Source organism: Musa acuminata, chromosome BXJ2-9 (genome assembly GCF_036884655.1).
Source record: "Musa acuminata AAA Group cultivar baxijiao chromosome BXJ2-9, Cavendish_Baxijiao_AAA, whole genome shotgun sequence".
NCBI lineage: Eukaryota > Viridiplantae > Streptophyta > Magnoliopsida > Zingiberales > Musaceae > Musa > Musa acuminata.
Window position 1 is genome coordinate 11,325,001 of NC_088346.1, and position 20,669 is coordinate 11,345,669.

Below are 20,669 nucleotides of genomic sequence, written 5' to 3' on the forward strand. Positions count from 1 at the left end.
AAGTGAATAGGCTATTTAAACAGATCAATTGTTCTAGATGATTACAAAAGTGACTTATATTCCAGACCAGCAAAAACAAAGAAACTGTCAGACCAACAACAATGGCTGATTCAATCATCCGATGTTACTAGCTTCAGCATAAACCGAGTTTGAAATCTTCCAAAGGCAATCAATAAAATATTAAACCTAGCCATCCAAAGTAGGCAGAGTTGTGAAATTCCAGGTAAACAAAAGAATAAACATCCAACATAAAAGACTACAAAATCGACAAATGACAACAATGATATTACAAATATCATCCCATAGTATCAGAACTGCAATACTATCTTTGTCAATCACTATTATAAACAAACAGAAAAAACAATTTAGATTTACCTCAGATTCACGGAATAGTGAAAGATCTATCAGTGAGGAATATAATGGTTCTATTCTTTTTTCTAAAAACAAATGTAAAAATCTCAAATGTTGATAGTTGTTCAGAAAGCTTTTCTCTTCGTTAATGCCCGGATCAGCATTCCTTCCAGTTTCTAGATCCAACTCTGGTGCAGCCAGAGAAAGCAAGTCATTAACAAGTTCAGACAGCTCAGCCCCAGAAAAATTCATCTTGAACAACTCATTCAAGCATAATAAGGACAAAAATAATGGGTCAATGTTTTCTCTGTTCATCTTCCCATTGGCATCTTTCTTTCTTCGATCCTTGTCTTTTTCCAGTACTGACTTGAGCAGCCATACGAGCTGCATTACTGGTTTCCCTAGAAGTCTGATATCTCCACACAACAGTCTTCTGAAAGGATCACCACTTGTTCCACTTCTTATTGAACCAACAAATTTAAGATGGCGAAGACACACTTTTAAGACAAACAGCATCATCTTCAAACAAAGATCTATTATGGACGATGATGATTCCCTGTTATTCTGAGAAGCGATGGATCTATTGGGAAAATTAAAGTTGTATGATTCAATGGCTGTAAGCAGTAGATAGTGGATGGTTGAGGTAGCTAAGAAGGTTCTTGATTGGTTTACTTGTGCATACTCTTGTAGCTCGCCATTGATCTTATTCGAGAGTTCTTTTGAAGTCCCTTTCCGACTGTCAGTCCTTTGTTTGTTCATGCTTGAGTCCTTTTCAAGATTATTATGTAATTCAGCAAATTCCATAAGTTCTTTCTCGAGCAGCAGCTTATTTTCCCCTTCTGCTTTCTCAATCTCCATAACAATAATATTGACAAATACCTCAACAATTCGAAGCAGTATTTGCCAATGACAACTATTTTTCTCTTTCTGCAAAGAATGACAACTAGAGTCTTCTCTCTGGCCTTGAGGACCTAATATCAGAAAGGAGATGAAAAATCAGAACCCTTGTCTTTATAAAACAGCTTAACTCATAATCAAATGATAAGAGGAAATCCAACCTTGCAACTTGCAGTTCTTTAAGTTTCTCCTGATCTTAAACAATGCATTTGAGAATGACTCTGTGGATGTTGCCTTTCCAGCCTACAGTGTTTTCCAGAAAAAAATGATTGTGATATTCATACGGGTAAATTAATATCTTACATACGAATTGCAGCATCACCTCATTCTCTTGTGAAAGTGAGAAGCCAAAGCATGGCCACGAATCTTCTGATTGATGTTCAGACTTACCATGTGATTGAAGAAGAAGTAACCAAGAGACACATGACAATAGGTGGTCCAAAGGTTCTACTACACAAACTTTTCCACTCTCCAACTTAAAACAAGCATCAAGTTGAAGGGAAAAATCTTTGTCCTGCAGTAGATGTGCTAGAAATGTTATTAAATGGATCCCAGATGATTCAGTCACATGACCACATGCAATGATAGAGAAGTAGTGAAAGGTCCAAAGAGCAGCATGTTCTACATGTTCAAGGTATACAGTACCAAGAAGCAGTAATAGGAGCAAAAAAGGATAAAATAATTGAAAATAAAATCTTTAAGAGAGGCAAGAAGAATGGAGTACCTCTAGGTAAACTCGCAGGAAATGAGGCCAGAGGACATCAAAGATAGAGCTCGTAATGGTTGGTTCCAGCATGACAAGTTTTACGAGACCCTCATACAATATCTCTTTAACTCTAGCCTGTCTAAAACAAGCTAATGTATTATAACTAATGTATAAGATTGTATGTAGGAAAAAAAAGATGGCCCATATAAATTTCCCTATGGAAAAAAACCTGTTGGGAGAGACATCTCCTAAGCAATCCACTAAGCTCCTGAAAAAGACAACCCTCCACCCTGCTGGGTATGTCACCTTGCTGGCTACAGCTTGCTTGGCTAGATGATTCCTCAAAGCTCTTCAAGCCATTTTTCTTAGAGCTATTTTCCATTGAAATTATATTAATTACAGCATCAGTAGCTGCTACTCGGGCAGTCTCTTCTCGTTTGAACATGGCTTTTCGAACAACCAAAATAATATAATCCTGCATAGGCATTAGGAAAGCCTTTTAATAGTTTATTTTCACCATTTCACTCTGTCCAGGATATTTCAAAAACAAATACCTGGAGATCGTGACTGAATCTGATAAGTGGCAGTAAGGCATCAATAATAGCTATTGCCATTCTTTCTTGCAAAAATGTGAAGTAGTCCAGCAGTTCCTTCAGATGTGCAATATATTCTAGCATGGGATAAGGGTAGCTCTGGACCAAATTACCAAGCAACCTTTCAAAGAGATGCATTAAAGAAGAACTATGTATTAGATTGCCGGAACATAGACAAAAACAACAATAGTTTATTTAATTAAAATGCTTTCTCACTTAATGATCGGCATGCCTTTCTGAGGCTTCAAAGAAAGAAGTCGAAATTTGCACTGCTCAATTATCTGCATGTAGGAAAGGACAGAAGGCACTACATCAGAATTCTAGAGACACGATCAACATGAAAAATTAATTTAAAAACAACCATCCCTAAATGTTGTTATTCTGCCTACTTGCATTGATTTAACTGGAAACTATGCAATTAAGCAATTCAGGATGAAAGCTGTTGAAGAAAAGAAGTTGCATCAAGCAATTCCAAATATTTCAGGAAGTCAAGTTACCAAGTGTCCAGCAAACAATATCCTCAAAAAGAAAATTCCTAATAAACATACCTCATTTCTTGATATGTCATGGACCTCAAACAGTGTCATCAAGATCATTATACTGAGCTCTTCAATGCTCATCAAACCTGCAGAATCACCCCTTTGTTTGCCATCGTCACAATCCACTGATTCTAGCAAAACAAATCCAAATTGAACAATGCTAGGCACAATATGTTCCCTTCCACTGTTGCTCTCATTGACCTACAACATAGAATGGATTCATTATGTTATCATGAATCCATTCGAGTGTTTGTGTCAACATTAAGAAAAGGAAAACCAAAACATCAAAATTAAACTAACAGCTTTCAAAAATGATTTTTCTACACGTTTAGCAGTTTCCAGGCATTCTTCTTTCAGATTATCTGGCAACCACTTGCAATCCCTACAAGTTATAGTCGGAATATAAGCAACAGACATAATTCAAGATCACAACTTAATAAGACGAAGGTTTTCGAAGCAGGCTAAAATAAGTTCTCACCGTGAGGTCTTATAGTCCCGGTGAGAAGTGACAACCACCATCTTGAGAACACCAATGCAACTCTCGTTGAATCTTCGCACCCTGGCCATAGAGAACAGCACCGCAACCACAAAGTGGTTGATAAGCCGGAGATCAGTTCGGATGATGGTCAACACCTCCCGTCCCAATGAGGGGTCCTGCTTCACGGCGAAGTTGACGTGCATCAAAACCGTGCCTTCCACCTGCCTCAGGATCGAAGGCTGCCCCTTCGAGAACCCTCCAAAGAACCCTAGAATTCCACTGATCACCTCCCTTCTATTGATTCCCTTCGAAGCCAGCAGAAGAAGTTGGTATATAAGAGACGGCAAATCCTGGAGGTCGACCACCTTCATCCCCGAAAAGATCTTCTCGAGAAAATCGGAAACCCTAGCTTTTCCGATGCGCGGGAGCTCGCGGAGGAGAGCGACTATCTTCAGCAACAAAAATTTCGACCACTCACAAGCCAGGAGCCTGTCCAGCATCTTATCAACGAGTTCATCGCCTTCAGCGAGGTCGAGGAGGCGAGGGAGGAGGTCCAGGGGCAGGGCGTCGTCGGGTTCGGCGACCGCGGAGAGATCGGAAACGACGAGGTCGAGGAGCGAGGGGAGGTGGGTGCGTTCGAGGAAGGGGAGGTGGGGGGCGAAGAGGCGGAATACGGGGGCGGCATCGCCGCGGGGGAGGCGACGGGAGAGGAAAAGGCGGAGAAAGGAAAGCAGGAGGGAGGAGAGGAGGGAGGGGGAGGGAGGGGAGCGGGAGAGGAGGGAGAGGAGGGCGTTGAGGTAGGCAGCGGCGGGGACGGTGGAGGAGGGGCAGTCGAGAAGGGCCACGAGAGCGGCGGGATCGACGGCCGGAGGAAGGGTGGCGGAGGGGTCCTGCGCGAGGAGGACGATGGATTCGGCGGTGACTGTTTGGCAATGGTTGAGCTCCGTCATCGTCGCAGCCTCTTCTCGATTTACCTTTCGCCGTTCCTGTGATTTCTCCTATCCCGGGAAGGGATTTGGACTTCGCGCGGGAAAATGAATAGGGCAATTCAACTAAAATGATCATGTTTTAGGACGTTAAATTTGTATTTGACTCTTGTAACTCTTTCTCAAAAATTAATTTAAATATCGTCTTTAAGTATATATACAATTTACAGATAATTCACATGTTCCTTGCATATGCAAATGGAGAACTAATCATTCAATTATATTTTTTTAGAAACACTAAAGTTTATTGATTCTATCACATCCGATTGAACGATTATTTTATAGAATCAAAACTGAATTTTGATTTAAACATACTTTATAGATCCAAAACAAGATTTCATAATGTTATCCTTAATAACTTTAGATTTATCCTTGACGGATAAAAAGAAATTTTATTCGATACTGGGACATAATCTTATTTATAGTCATAACTAATGAATCTGTAATTATGTCTCAAGAGTTTTATATTCCTAATTTATCTCGTCGTTAAGTTATAAATATGACTGACGATATTCACACAATTAATTTTCATAATAATTATAATCCTTAGCCAAATAACTTTATTTTAATTAGATCACTTTAAATTTGGCTAATAAAGATAATGACTTAACATATTTAATTATATGCGTGACCATTAAAATTCTAACAATCTCCCACTAGATTATATATGTATCCTTATAAATGTGCTATACTTTATGAGCTCAAAACTGTTATCATTATTAAATAAGATGTACAAAACAATTTCATAAAATAATTTCGTTCATTCGCCATATTAGTATAGGATCAAAGCGGTCTTCGCTATATCAACCATATCATCTATGATCACTAATATTAACATAACCAAATGACATAGATCAATTATGAAATGTGTAGCATGAAAATTATATGAATATGATATGTACATGTTAATTTTTAACTAGTCCAACTTTATCTTTATGAGATCATTAATAACTTTAATAATCATAATATATAAAATATAATAAACTATAACTTTATTTCTGATGAAAAACTATATGTACAAATATAAAATTTGGTATAGAACATATAACAAACATATGACAGACTCCCACTAAAATGAAGTTTTCTTAAATTCTAATATACCCATATGAGCCGTATGCTCATGAAAAACCTTGGGTGGTACACTTTTTGTGAGAGGATCTGCCAACATAAAGTTTATTCTTAGGTGTTCTATAGAAATTTATTTACTTTGTACCCCTTCTTTCATAAGTAGGAACTTGATGTCAATGTGCTTTGACTTAGTCGAGCTCCTTTTGTTATTGGAGTATAAAACAGCTGATTTCTTATCACAGTATATCTTTAGTGGTCTTTCAATCTCTTATACTATTTGCAACCCTATGACAAAATTCCTTAGCCAAATTCCATGATTGGACGTCTCAAAACATACTACAAATTTCACTCCCATAGTGGAAGAAATAATAAGAGATTGCTTTACACTACGCCAAGAAATCGCCTCACCAGCCAACACATATATGTAGCCCGAAGTTGATTTCCTACTATCTTGGCATCCAGCAAAATCGGAGTCAGAATATCTAATGATCTCCAAATGGTCTGATCTCATATATATATATAAGCATATGATCTTTTGTCCTCTTTAAATATCTCATGACTCTTTTGTTAGGATCAAGAGTCGGCACTAAGAGGGGGGGTGAATTAGTGCAACGGTAAAAACTACGTTGGTTCGAAAAAACCGTCGTATGATAAAACCGAGTTTTGACAAAAACCATTTCGGAAAGATCTTTATATTGAAAGCATACGGAAGTATAGTTGATGTAAAGGAAGAAAGACAGTTTGCAATTAAGATAAATAGCACAAAGAAAATGTAAACCAGATTTTTAGAGTGGCTCGGTCAACGTGATCTACATCCACTTTCAGCTTCCTCCTCCGATGAGGTCACCGGCGTCCACCAGAGGCCTTCCTTCAATAGACGAAGGTCAATCACCTTTTACAACTCAATTCTCCTTTTACCGAGTTTAGGAGATAACCCTTACACCCCCACTCACTTCTCTCTCAATCTATTCTAACACTTAGAACTTTGAGAGGAGCTCACACAAGATTACAGCAGCATTTCTATACTTTTTTACTCTCAATACTTGTGTTCTTTAACTAGGGATGAGAGGGGTCTTTATAGGCTTCAAGTTGATTCAAACTTGAAGCCTAAAACTTTCTCATCCCGGGTTCCCCGGGCACAGGCGGTACCACCGCCTAGTGTCTGTTTGACTGGCACTGCCCTGGGTGGTACCATCGCCGAGGTCTGGCAGTACCATCGCTTGGGAGCCAGTGTTGGGCGGTACCACCGCCCAAACTAGCGATACCACCGCCTGGCACCCTACTAGGGGCGGTACAACCGCCCAAACTAGCGGTGTCATCGCATGACATAGTCTCGAAGACTGTGCCATGATGGTGAGACTTACTGGGGCACTGTTTGGGCATCTTATTGGGCTCAACACAATTCTTACATGGGCATAGCTGACCCCTAATTGGGTTGGCCCAAATCCAATCCCAATTACGTGCTAACTACGATTCCTAAGACATATTCTAAGCTAAACAAAGTCCGTAAGTCTATTCTTCCGGCGATCTCTCGGCAATGTTCTGGCGGACTCTCGGTAAGCTCCTAGACTTCACGACGATCTTCTTGGCGAGTTCCAACGTGCTTCTTTGGCAAGCTCCGAGACTTCTCGATTGGTTCCTCCATAATTGCCGACAAACGTCCGGACTTTCGACGAGCTCTCGAACTCCCAATGTGATCTCGATCTTGACTCCGGGACTTCATTTTGCTTCGTACCTTTCTATCATAGTTAATCCTGCACATGTAAAACACACTTCGATCTAGATAATTAATACTAAGCAATAATCAAGTTGTCCAGCATGTCATTGGTCCCTCGACGCTTCGTCTGATTCTTCGGTGCATCGTCCTCTCTTGCGACCTATTTTCCAATCGGCCAGTTGACTCTGCAACTCTGATATCCTTGACACAATATCCGCTTTTCTTGGCCCAATACCCGAATCCATGGTCCGAAGCCTTCTATCGATACGTCGATCGTTCCTCTAGCCCGACGTCCAATCTTCTGACATGATTTCCCCTGGCACAACATGAACTTTCCTGCTTTAATTATCTCATCCTGATCGAAGCATCCTACGTCACTCAAAATGTAGATTAAAACATAAACACTTTTGATTGGTTTCATCATCAAAATCTGAGATTCGACATCTTTTAGCTGCCTTCCAATGATCCATTCTAAGATTACTTAAGTATCTGTTTAACAATGTATGCTATATCCGAACGTGTACAAACCTGTGCATACATTAGACTCCCTATGTCACATCCTGGATTTTTTTTTTTTCATATATTTTCACACAGGCCAAATAAATAAACATCACTTTATTCATCATCTATAACCATTTATTACAATTCATTTATTCATCAAATTACAAATAGAAAAGTAAATATGGTGATGTTAACTTCAAGAGTCATCCAAGTGGCTCTACCTAGCGGTAGAGGAAGGTCCGCTCTCCATTGGAATCCGATTTAGTACTAGAGGGAGGCTACTCTGAAAATCAAAAACAAAGAAAATTCAGCAACGCTGAGTAGGAACCCCAAAAGTCAAATCAAGATGAATACATGATCAAAATTCAATCAATCATCCCATTGGCGTATATCAAGTACCCGAAGGAGCACTCCCCCAACAGCGGATGGAGAGGCTTTATCCTACGGGATGAGTTTGTGTTCTCCCAACAGCGGATGGAGGCAAACTCATATCACACTCCCAACAGCGGATGGAGTGGTGTCCCACACCCGCCAAAGTGGGGACACGTTCCTCCCAACAGCGGATGGAGGAACCGTCTAGCCGCCACGTCTGACGGCCCGCTAATCCCCGAAGGGAATCGCCCTACCTGCTCTCGGCAGGAATATAATCTCACACTGGTCATATCCATTTCGGGATGAAATAACATATTTAAAACATCTCTTTCAAAAATCATCAATATCAAATAATATAAATTAACCCTCAATTGACTTGAACTCTAGTTTAATCGATTCAATTGAACTCGATTTACTAGAGCCTAACTGAACTGATCTCTAGTCCTTATTTAACTGGTCTGGAACCACCCTAGACTAGTATAATTTAGACTAGATTAAGTTCAATTTAGGTTAAACTAACTTGAATAAGTCAATCAATTCGGAATCACCCTGAATTGATCTAGACTAATCAAGTATAGTTTAATTCAATCAATATTTGGGCTCAAGTTCAACAATAATATTGGGCTAGATTGAGCCAGTTCATCTACTGGTCATGTGCATTATACATGATTGAGCATGCATTACATAAAACTGCCCTGGCCCATGGACTAGTCATAGTATATACCCATTAACAACATAAATGAAAACATAATAATGCATTAAAAGATAGATGAGGAGAAAAGCATTAATACAAAGAAATAACATTCTCAATTTGACTAGAAACCATAAGACATTAAAAGAGGGACTAGGAGATAAGTTTTAACACAAGGAAATAGCTTTCTAAATTCAAATAAAAATCATGTTTTTAACACATAAGATTTCAACATATTCTAGTCATATTTTAAATCATTTAGAATAATATATTTTAAATTTCATATCAAAGAATATCAAAAAGGGATTTTAGATAACATATTCTAGTCTAACAAGATTTTAATCCAAAAAAGATTGAAGATAAACTGTAATACATAAAATATATCATATAAAACATATTTTTTTTTTACATATTTAATTCTACAATAAAAACCTTAATCATGGGTCAAAGAATATTATGAAAACTTTAATTGATTATTTTAATACAAAAAAATTGACATTTAAAGAATTGATGCATATTTTTCAAACTATAAAACTTTCAACATTTAAAGAATCAAAATAAAAGCTAAAACTTTTAAGAAAGGTAGGGAAACCTACCTCTTGTCAATAGGGTGTAACTCCTCGTTCTCTTGTCAACATGGTGTAACTCCTCGTTCCTCCCGTTGTCAGGCTCGACTAGGTAAGGAACGAAAGAGAGAAATCCCTCCCCTTTAAATAGGAGGTGGTGAGCCTCTATTAAGGGAAATAAAATTTAATTTTTGTATTTATTTAATATAAATTATTTCCATTTAATATACTAACAAATATGATATCATCATATTTGGAATACTTAATAGTTATTTCCTTAATTCATATCAACAAACAAGGAAGTAGATTAAGATTTTCTAAATTATGATGGCAAGGAAAACAAAATTTAAATCTCAATCTCAAATATTTGATTTGATTACATTTAAATATTATGACTCGGGCCTGATAGGCTAACTGACCTATCAACTTCGTTTGGTCTAAACCACTGACCAAAATACTTAAGCTGAAGTTTATAGTAGTACACTCATCAGACCCTTATAAGCCAATCTTAATCTTGCCCACTTTCGATGTGGGACTAATCAGGGGTGTTACAATCACCCGTACTCAAAGGCTTGACGTCCTCGTCAAGCCCCAACATAACCCAGATCAGACCCTAGCATAGTGCATGTGAGGCGTAGCCCAGTGGTGGCTCCACGCCATGACGAGTCCTTTGACTCCGTCTACGGGTAGCCCTTTCCTACTCGAGCCCCCTCACCATGCCCAAATGTTAGGTTGGCTCTGATACCCTACAGCTGATGTATAAGGAATTTTCTACATTTCTTGAGTTTCCATTAGAATCCCTTAGGGCAACTATATGAATTGGAGAATGTAGCATTAGACTCCCTACATTTCTTTCTCAAAGGTACAGTCTTTAACCTTATTTCTCCTCCCAAACTCAATATCCTTGAAGAATGTAGCATTACCCGTCTCAAAAATATTTTTTAATTTGGGATCATAAAATTTATATCACTTCGATCGCTCAGAATAACCAATAAAGTAACTATTCACTGTTCGGGGTTCCAATTTCTTTTCATTAGGCCTGTAAGACATTGCCTCAGCTGGACAACCCCATATACGAAAGTGTTTTAGACTAGGTTTTCTCCCGGTCCAAAGCTCATAATGTATTTTTGTAGTTGCTTTAGTTGGTACTTTGTTAAGAATGTAAACTGTAGTTTTTATTGCTTCTCCCCATAGTGACTCTAACAAAGTAGATTGAGAAATCATACTTCTTACCATGTCCTTAAGTGTGTGGTTTCGTCTTTCAGCTACACCATTCATGCTAGGTGACCTTGGCATTATATACTGAGGGATAATTCCACCCTCCTCTAAGTGTAAAGCAAATAGTCTTGGACGTTATTCACTTGAGCCATCATTTCTACTGTAATATTCCCCTCGATGGTTAGATCTGACGCTTTTCATCCTTTTGTTGAGTTGATTTTCAACTTCAACTTTAAATGCTTTGAACACATTCAAAGACTGAGATTTTTCATGTATTAGATACAGGTATCCATATCTAGAGTAATCGTCTATGAATAATATGAAGTATCGTTGACCATTCCATGAAGGTGTAGGAAATGACCTACAAATGTCTGTATGTATCAATTCTAAGACGCTTGTAACTCTATATGCACGTAATCTCTTAGGATTGGTTTGTTTATCTTTAATGCATTCAACACAAACATCTAAACCTATAAGTCAATTGGATGAAGAATCCCTTCTGACATAAGTTTTTCAACTCTATTTCTAGAGATATTACCCAAACGTTTATGTCATAATACACCATAATTTTTAATTTTATATTTAGTACATTGCAATTCCGCATTCAGGGATTCATAATAGGATGTTATAGTATCAAGTAAATATAGATTATCATAAGCTAAAGTGAACCAGTTCCAATCACATTTGAATTTAAAGACAAAGTAAACTGATTGTTTCCAAATAAACAAAAAATAACCAGATTTATCCAAATAAGAAATAAAAATTAAGTTCTGTCTAAAAGACGGTACAATAAAAGTGTCTTTCAAATACAAATAATATCCGATACACAATAACAATCTAAATGTTCCTATAGCTTCCACATCTACCGATTTTTCGTCCCCACATAAATGTATCTCTCAACATCATTAGGCCTTCAGTAGTTCAGGCAACCCTGCTTTGAAACACTGATGTTAGTAGTTATACCGGAGTCTAACCACCAAGTGTTTATAGGTACTGAAGTTCAATTGACTTCGGAACAAATCAAAGTAAGGAATATTCCCTTTTTAGCATGCCAAGCGTAATATTTGACACAGTCTTTCTTTAAATGCCCAGATTTTTTTACAGAAGAATCAAGTATCATCCTTATTTTGTTTCTTCTGTACCATACCCTTATCAGCCTCATTCTTTCTAGATTTGTATTTTCTTTTCTTGCCCTTAAAGTTAGTTTTGTTTAGACTCGGTACTGAATTGAGGTTAGCAGATTTTGTTGCAAGAGAACCTAAATAAAAGAACAATAAACAACCAAAAATTATCCTCATATCTATTATCATAAATTTTAGTAAATTCAAATAATGATATAACCTATCTCAAGATACCAAATGCAACATTAATATCTTATCTTTAGACCTCAATATTAATTGCTAGTGGTAGTCTTGTTGTAATGATCAAACATTGATAATAAGGCATGTCAAATGATAAACTCATCTTTGGATTGATTTATCATTTATATATATAACTTTATAATTGTCACGTGTTTACCATTACAGGTATATATAAAATCCTGTCAGTCATTAACATTTATTTGGGCTAGATAATTATGGCATGGATGTAAATACATACTACATTTAATATTTTCATGAGAAATATTATATATAAGAGGTCACCACGATTTCATACATTAAATTACTCAATCTAATATTAAACTATCACTAATTGAATTTGTACAATATTAGTCAAATTGGCTTGACCTTAATTTGTTGACTAAGATATTTAATGTAGGTAAACCATTCAATTTATGTCAACAAACAACTTTATTGAACCAATATTATGTTTAAACCAATGTAATATTACAACAATATTATTATTAATTAAATTTATATATTACAACATCATAATTAAACCAACATAATATTGTAACAATATTAAATTTACTTATTGTAACAACATAATTAAACCAACAAAACTTTAAATAAAATCTAAAGGAAATTTAGAAAATTTATGCCTTCTAATGCAAAAATGAAAAGGAAAAAGACATCTCAAAATTAAAGTGATACAACATTAGAAAAAGGCACTGAACTGAATGTGAAGCATGTTATAACATGATTACATAAAACCATCATCTTTCCAAATGATGATAGAACCAAATCTATCACATCCCGAATTTATAAAAAGAATAATAAATTAATATTTTATTATTCATAATTTATATAATAAACTCCCTCCTTTTTTTTTCATTTGAATTCAAATCCTTGTCTTTACAGTAGTAAATATTCTATTAACTAGAAAAAATGACAACATCTTTAGGGTCACAAGTCTCTTCCAAATAAGCTTCAGATCTATTACTTGGTAGTAAATTACTCTGAAAATAAATATAAAATAAAAACATAACAACAACCACATATGTCGATACGAACCTCAGAAAAATCATAAAGTTAATCTTCAATATTCATGAAATATAAACAAGTATCAATAATTCAATAAGAAAATATATCTATTCATCATAAAACTTATGCATCAGAAAAATGATGATAATTTCTTATATAATAAATAAAATCATGCATCAAGCACATGCAACTCATGCATAATAACAAAGGCTTACATCACCTGATGATGCACTCTCCCAATAGTGGATGAAGATAATCCATATCGCACTCCCAACAGCGGATGGAGTGGTATCTCTCACCCGCCTAAGTGGGGACACGTTCCTCCCAACAGCGAATGGAGGAACTGTCTAACCATCACGTTTGACAGCCCACTAATCCCCGAAGGGAATCGTCATACCTGCCCTCGGCAGGGATACATAAACATCCATGATCATTCATTTACACTCATTCAATCACTCATGCATGCATCAAGATGATTAAATATTATGAGAGGTTATACTTGATGTAAATCTGCTAAACTATATTCATTGGTGGCTCCGCACTATGATGGGCCCGTAGCTCCTTTCATAAGTTGCACTCCCAATGTAAACTACTAGTCTAGTTACATCTACTATATGATACTCATTATATCAATATCATAAACATAAGAAAATAAAAAATCAATAATTATTTTTAAATGACATCTTCATATAAAATCTTTAAATTCATTAAATCATTAAAGTATGAAATATTAATATCTCAATAGTCCTCAATCAACCAAAACTCTAATTGAAATAGATCAATTGACTTAAACCAAACTCAATTCGATTATGATATAACAGAACTAACATCAAATCCTTATAGAACCAATCTGAAATCACCTTAGACTGGCCTAATTTAGATTTGATTGATCTCGATTAGGTCAAATAGGTTTGAACTAGTCAAGTTAGTATGGAATCACCTTAAATCAGCTTTAACTGATCAAACTCGTTTGATTTAATCAATTAATGAGCTCGAACCAATAGAGAGGGAGGAAATTGAACTATGTCGTATAGTGCTAACCCAATTCGAACCAACCCACCTGAGTCTTAGACGAGTCACATACACTGCATATACCTATTCCACATACACTGTATATACCTGTTTCAAGTACTAAGTTGAGTTGAGGTACGACGAGTTATATAAAAGGATCGATTATATGTCTAATGTCAATCGTGTAGCTATGAGGCTTAACTTCATGAACTAGGCTAAGCCTCACTTATAAGTTGGGCTGGGCCTTGTCATTAAACTAGGCCTTGCTTATGTCGTGAGTCAGTCCTAGACACATGAGTTTGGGTTGTATCTAACCACATGGATTGGGTCATACCTACCACATGAGCTAGCCGATACCTAGCCACATGGTTGGATCGTACCTGACCATATGAGTTGGGTCATACATAACCATATGGATTGGATCGTACCTAGCCACATGAGTTGGCCCATGCCTAGTCACATGGTTGGGTCGTACCTTACCACATAGGTTGGGTCATACATGACCACATGGACCATATCATACTTAACCACATGGGTTGGGTCGTACCTTGCTATATGGGCTGGCTTTTACCCGGCCACATAGGTTGAGTCATGCCAAGTCATATGGGCTAAGTTGTACTTGGTCATATGAGCTAGGTCGTACATAACCATATGGGTTGAGTTGATTCAATCTGATCGATTAACTTGACTCAAGTGAGACCCCAATGAGACCCCAATTAGACTCCTCTTATCAAATTAGATTTTAACATTTAAATTTATTAATGAATGACTCAAATTCATTAATTAAAACTTTAAATTCATGATCTCAAATTTAAAACTAATTATATTATAGAAATTCATATATAATTCTTAAAACATAGATATATCTAATTAAATAAATTAGACCTACTATGTTAATCCAAAAATAAGAATTTTAATAATTAAATCAATATTAAAATTCACTTAAGCTCAAGAGATCGAGATAAATTAAAAAATCATTATAACATCACAAATCAATTATCATTATTTACTACTCATGAAATTTTAAAAATAAAATATCATTATGCATCATAAAATAATAATAATTTCAATATCAAGATTTCAAAACATAAATCAAAGCTAATTGGAAAAGAAAGGATCCTACCTCTCTTCGATTATCCCTTCCTTGATATCATCTCTCGAGGAAGTCATCTCCTCGATCCTCCCATTGTTAGGCTTAATGAAGAATGAGGGAAAAGTAACCCCTTTATATAGGAGAAGATGAGATCTCGCCGTAAGTAATAATTTAATTTTTATTTTTAATTTATTTTTTGTTTGCTTTCGCACACAAAGAAAGTAATATAATATTCATCTCTTATTGTTCACACACAAAAATGGAATGTAAACTATTTACTTCCTAAATATCAAATCACTCATTAGGAAATAAATTAATTAATAATTTAATTAATTAGTAAAATTCTTAACTTATCCATGTGATTAAAAAAACTAAATTTAATTATTTACTTAACTATAGTATACAAATATAGAAGTTGGTAATAAAACAATACATCATTTATAATAGTTAATTTATGTTATGGGAGAAATTATCGATGATTACAAAATCACTCCAAAATACTAATGAAAACAACATTAAAATATATAAAAAATAAGCTTAGATATTCTGCAATCATTGTAGGATGGCTCTTAACCAATTATTGATTCTTTTAACACATCAAATATGAATCAAACAATTATTTTATTGAATCAAAACTAAATTTTGGTTCAAACATACTTTATAGATCCAAAACAAGATATAGAATGTTTCCATAAAACTAATTAAATCCACTATAATATGCATGAAATCCTACAACAATTAAGAAACATATTAACATGAAAGCATACCTGATGAATCCATTATAGTATTTTCTAAATTAATCGATGATTTGGTCTTCCAATTGCAGAGTATCCTTAAAAACTTTAGATTTCTCCTGATGGTTGAAGAGAAACTTCATTCAATACTGCAACCGGGAACCATAACCTTATTTATTATTATAACTGATGAATCTATAATTATGCATCAAGAGTTTCATATTCCTAACTTATCTTGTTATTAAGTTATAAATATGAGTGATGGTATCCACACAATTAATTTTATAATAATTATGTTCCTTGGCCAAATAACTTTACTTTAATTAGATCACTTTGATTTTGGCTAATCAAGATAATGGCGTAATACATTTAATTATACTTGTGTGACCCTTAAAATTCTAATAAAGTTAACTTTTGTAGTATATTTTGTTGAGAAATCTTGGGGACAATATCACATGCGTAGTGAAAGAACAAGAAAACAAAATCTCCAATTTTTCAAAAAGATATTTGTCGTCATGCAAAGATTGGTGTGCAAAAATCCGTGAAACAAACTACGTATAAAATAAATTATGTTACATAGGGAGATTGTATATCCCTATTTCTTTGCAGATCTCTATAAGAAGGTGAAGGAGGTCAAGTGTCCTCCTCTCTAGCGGTGATCCATACAGCAGCGCTGCGACGATGCTCATCAAGACTCCATGCCTACTCTGAGGTGGACAAGGAGAGGAGAATAGGAGAGGCAAGCAAAAGCTCTAGTCTATGAACCACTTAATCTCTCCTATTTATAGAGGTCCCTGTCAAACCCTAATGGATCCTTCCCTATTGGGTATTAGATCTGCATCCAACTACCCAAGCCTCTTAGATTAGTGTATCTCTATCTAATAATCTCTTATGGACTCCTATTGGATCTCATCTATAGGATCCAATAATTCAAGGGCTTATTGGATATCCAATAACGAAGTCATAATATTTGATTACCTCATCAAATCTTATGTTCCAACTTCAGGAAGCTTGCTTTAGTCCATAAATAGATCTAAGCAACCTACACACATTATCTGGGCAGTTCTTGGACACGAATCCCTCGGGTTGTATCATATACACATTCTCCTCGAGATTTCCATTGAGGAATGTGGTTTTCACATCCATCTGCCAGATCTCATAATCATAGTGTGCTGCAATAGCCAATAGAATTCGGATGGATTTTACCATTGCTACGGGTGAGAAGGTTTCATCATAATCAACACCTTGCCTTTAACTATAAGTCTCTACCTTTCTTTATAGGTCACTAGCTACTAGCCTTACTTTATAGGTCTCTACCTTTCCATCTACTCCAATCTTTTTCTTAAAGATCCACTTGCAACTGATGGGTACAATACCTTCGGACGCAACAACTAGGTTCCAAACCTTGTTGGAGTACATAAAATCCATCTCAGAATTCATGGCTTCTTGCCACTTCCCAAAGGCTATATTTATAATAGCCTTCTTATAGGTTTAAGGATCAATATTCTCAATATTCTCCCCTCTAATATGTCCCACATATCTCTCAGGAGGATGTGATACTTTACCGGACCTACGTAAAGTTGGAACTTGTATATTAAGTACTTGAACAAACTCGGGCTGTAGAGTGGTGCTTGAGCTAGGTTCTCCAACCTCGCTCAACTCTATCATTCTCCCATTGTCTCCGCCAAGAATGTATTCCTTCTCAAGGAACACTACTCTTTTAGCTACAAAGACCTTTTTGTCCTCAAGATGATAGAAATAATATCCATAAGTTTCCTTGGGGTATCCCACGAACTTGCACCGCTTTATTCTCGATTCCAACTTATCAGGGTTGTATCTTTTAACGTGGGTAGGGCAGTCCCAAATCTTAACAATCTTAAGATCGGGCTTCTTCCCTTTCCATATCTCATATGGTATAAATACTACCGACTTAATTAGAACTCTATTCAGAAAGTAAATTGCAGTCTCTAGGGCATACCCCCAGAATGAGATGGGTAGGTCAGCGAAACTCATCATGGATCGTACCATGTCTAACAGCGTACAATTTCTCCTTTCAAACACACCATTGAGCTGAGATGTATAAGGAGGTGTCCATTGGGATAATATCCCATAGTCCTTAAGGAAGTGAGTAAACTCTGTACTTAAGTACTCACCTCCTCGATTTGATCAAAGATCATTCATATTCTTTCCATCTGGTTCTTCACTTCATTCTTATACTCTTTGAATTTCTCAAATGCCTCGGACTTGTACTTCATTAAGTACACATATCCATACCTTGAGAAATCATCAATAAAGGTAATGAAGTAAGAGTAACTGTTGGGAAATCTTAGGGACGACATCACATGCGTAGCGGAAGAACAAGAAAACAAAATCTCTAATTTTCAAAAAAGATATTCGTCATCGTACGAAGATTAGTGCGCAAAAATCCGTAAAATAAACTGAGTATAGAACAGATTATGTTACCTAAAGAGATCGTATATCCTTATTTCCTTACAGATCTCTAAGAGAGGGTGAAGGAGGTCAAATGTCCTCCTCTCTAGTGGTGATCCACACAACAGGGCTACGACGACGCTCCTCAAAACTCCAGGCCTACTCTAAGGTAGAGAGGGGGAGGAGAATAGGAGAGGCTAGCAAAGGCTCTAGCCTATGAACCACTGAATCCCTCTTATTTATAGAGGTCCCCTATCAAACCCTAATGAATCCTCCCCTAGTGGGTATTGGATCTGTATCTAATTACCCAAGTCTTAGATTAGTATATCTCTATCCAATAATCTCTCATGGGCTCTTATTGGATCTAGTCCATGGGATCCAATAATTTAGGGGCTTATTGGATATCCAAAAAGATAGGGGCTCCGGCGGATATCTCATATCCGAACCTCTACTCATCGCAATGCCTACCATATGTGTGTGAACCTCTAGGCCCAATATCGAGCTGGTTGTAAGTCATACCTGTCAGAACTATTTTTAACTCAGTGAATTATTGTCTCCACAATAATTCACTTGAACTCATCGACTATGGACGTACTAGGCCACTACGTTGTAGTCCCCAGACGATACAGGGGAATCCAATCCATTGGACATGTCTGTCCTCAATTACCATGTACCTATAGTCCCCCATCCATTTAATATCCCAGAGACCGTATATCGAGCATGGTGCTATCAGACCCATACGATTTCTACTCGAGTCTCGCTCTAATCGGATTCTCCCGAAGAACTCTTTCTCTCTTAACCCGAATGACCCTGACTAGGGATTTGTCTGAGCAAGAACACATGGGATATTCCTCTTATGACGCCAATAGTGGATGATCCTCTATCGACACTCAATTGCCCTCGTAAGGTCGATTGTCACTCCCAATGACCAGCTGTACTAGATCTGGGACATCCAAACCTATAAGTCTGGTATCAAAGAGTGGAGCACTCATATAGGACATCCTTGGTGTCTCAAGTCTAAGGACCAGATACACCACTAGGACTACATAATCACTGTCTAACAATAAGGCATCATCAATCATCCAGCATTCCGTAAGCGGATCAATCAGTGAACTCATTCTCTAATAAGCACGTGTATTGTATCCATAGTGTCCTCACACGAGCAGCTATAAGACTAGCTGCATCCATTACATGGATGGGTATATAACACACCAGTTTGTCCGGTTATCACGATGTCCCTCTCGAGTAACCTATGACCGGGATTATTTAGGATATGTGTTTAAAGGTGAATCGATCTCATTATCGTGATCTCATCACGATCCGTTTCCTATTGCATAGATCCAAGGACATCACAATATATACATGCATATATGCAATAGTTAATATAAAGTGATAAATGCTAAAATATAATAAGCAAAAAAAATTCGTGTCAAGTCACACGTGCCATCACTCATGTGATTGGCTTGTTGGATATCTATGACTAGCAATAACCACCAATGGCATGAGTTGACATGGGTCCACATACATCACAATGTATGAGTTTCAACAGCTCAACGACTCTCTCTCTAGTTCCACTAAATGGAGTGTTGGTCAGTTTTCACGAAGGCAAGGCTCGCAAGTTGCATATGACTCATAGTCGAATGGATCTAGATATCCATCCTTTAGCAACTTTTGAATCATTCCCTCATGTATATGACCTAGCCTACAATGCCACAAGTATGCACTGTTCACCTCATCTCATTTCCTCTTAGACACACTTACATTCATGATATGTGGAGTAGTGTCTAGCATAAACAAACCTTTATTTAATATTCATCTCACCAATCTCCTCGGTTTTGTCAGAATATACAATAAATTGTAGATGTGATAAGCAATACTGGTATCCAATACCAATGCACTATCATAAAAATCTGACAATTAGAGATTTATCATGAATGTACTTGAAGTTTCTCCTAGCTTCTGTTTCGCCCTCTCTGCAAGGTATTCTTTGCAGTTCCTCTTCCGGTGCTCATCTTTGCCACAGTGGAAGCATTGGTTTTTGTCTTTTGCTGGGTCTTTCTTAGCAACTTTTGCTTTACCTGATCTACCCTTGCCCTTGCCCTTCTTAAGGAATTTTTTTGGTTTCCTTTTCTTTCTGGTCTCATCAGTGTAGAGAACTGGCTTCTCTTTCTTGATAGTACTCTATGCCTCCATCAATATATTAAGGAGCTCTGGGAGAGTCACTCCATCAATATATTAAGGAGCTCTGGGAGAGTCACCTCAAGCTTGTTCATATTAAAATTTATTATAAACTGTGAAAAGGAATCTGGTAGGGACTGAAGCACAATGTCCACATAAAAGTTATCCTCTAGGACC

At 36.6% G+C, this 20,669-nt stretch overlaps 1 protein-coding gene across 1 annotated transcript in view; it reads right to left on the bottom strand.

Moving 5' to 3' along the window:
* LOC135623948 (uncharacterized) overlaps positions 1-4,584 on the bottom strand; it is a 6,466-nt gene extending 1,882 nt beyond the window's left edge. Inside the window, exons 1-10 of the mRNA XM_065127418.1 lie at positions 3,565-4,584; positions 3,387-3,468; positions 3,096-3,287; positions 2,764-2,828; positions 2,509-2,668; positions 2,184-2,429; positions 1,973-2,089; positions 1,571-1,762; positions 1,410-1,491; positions 376-1,322 (exon numbers count right to left, since the gene is read on the bottom strand). Of these exons, the coding sequence (XP_064983490.1) occupies positions 376-1,322; positions 1,410-1,491; positions 1,571-1,762; positions 1,973-2,089; positions 2,184-2,429; positions 2,509-2,668; positions 2,764-2,828; positions 3,096-3,287; positions 3,387-3,468; positions 3,565-4,514 (3,033 nt within the window). The 5' untranslated portion in view covers positions 4,515-4,584. The remainder of the gene's footprint in view (positions 1-375; positions 1,323-1,409; positions 1,492-1,570; positions 1,763-1,972; positions 2,090-2,183; positions 2,430-2,508; positions 2,669-2,763; positions 2,829-3,095; positions 3,288-3,386; positions 3,469-3,564) is intronic.
* Positions 4,585-20,669: the final 16,085 nt, after the last annotated feature.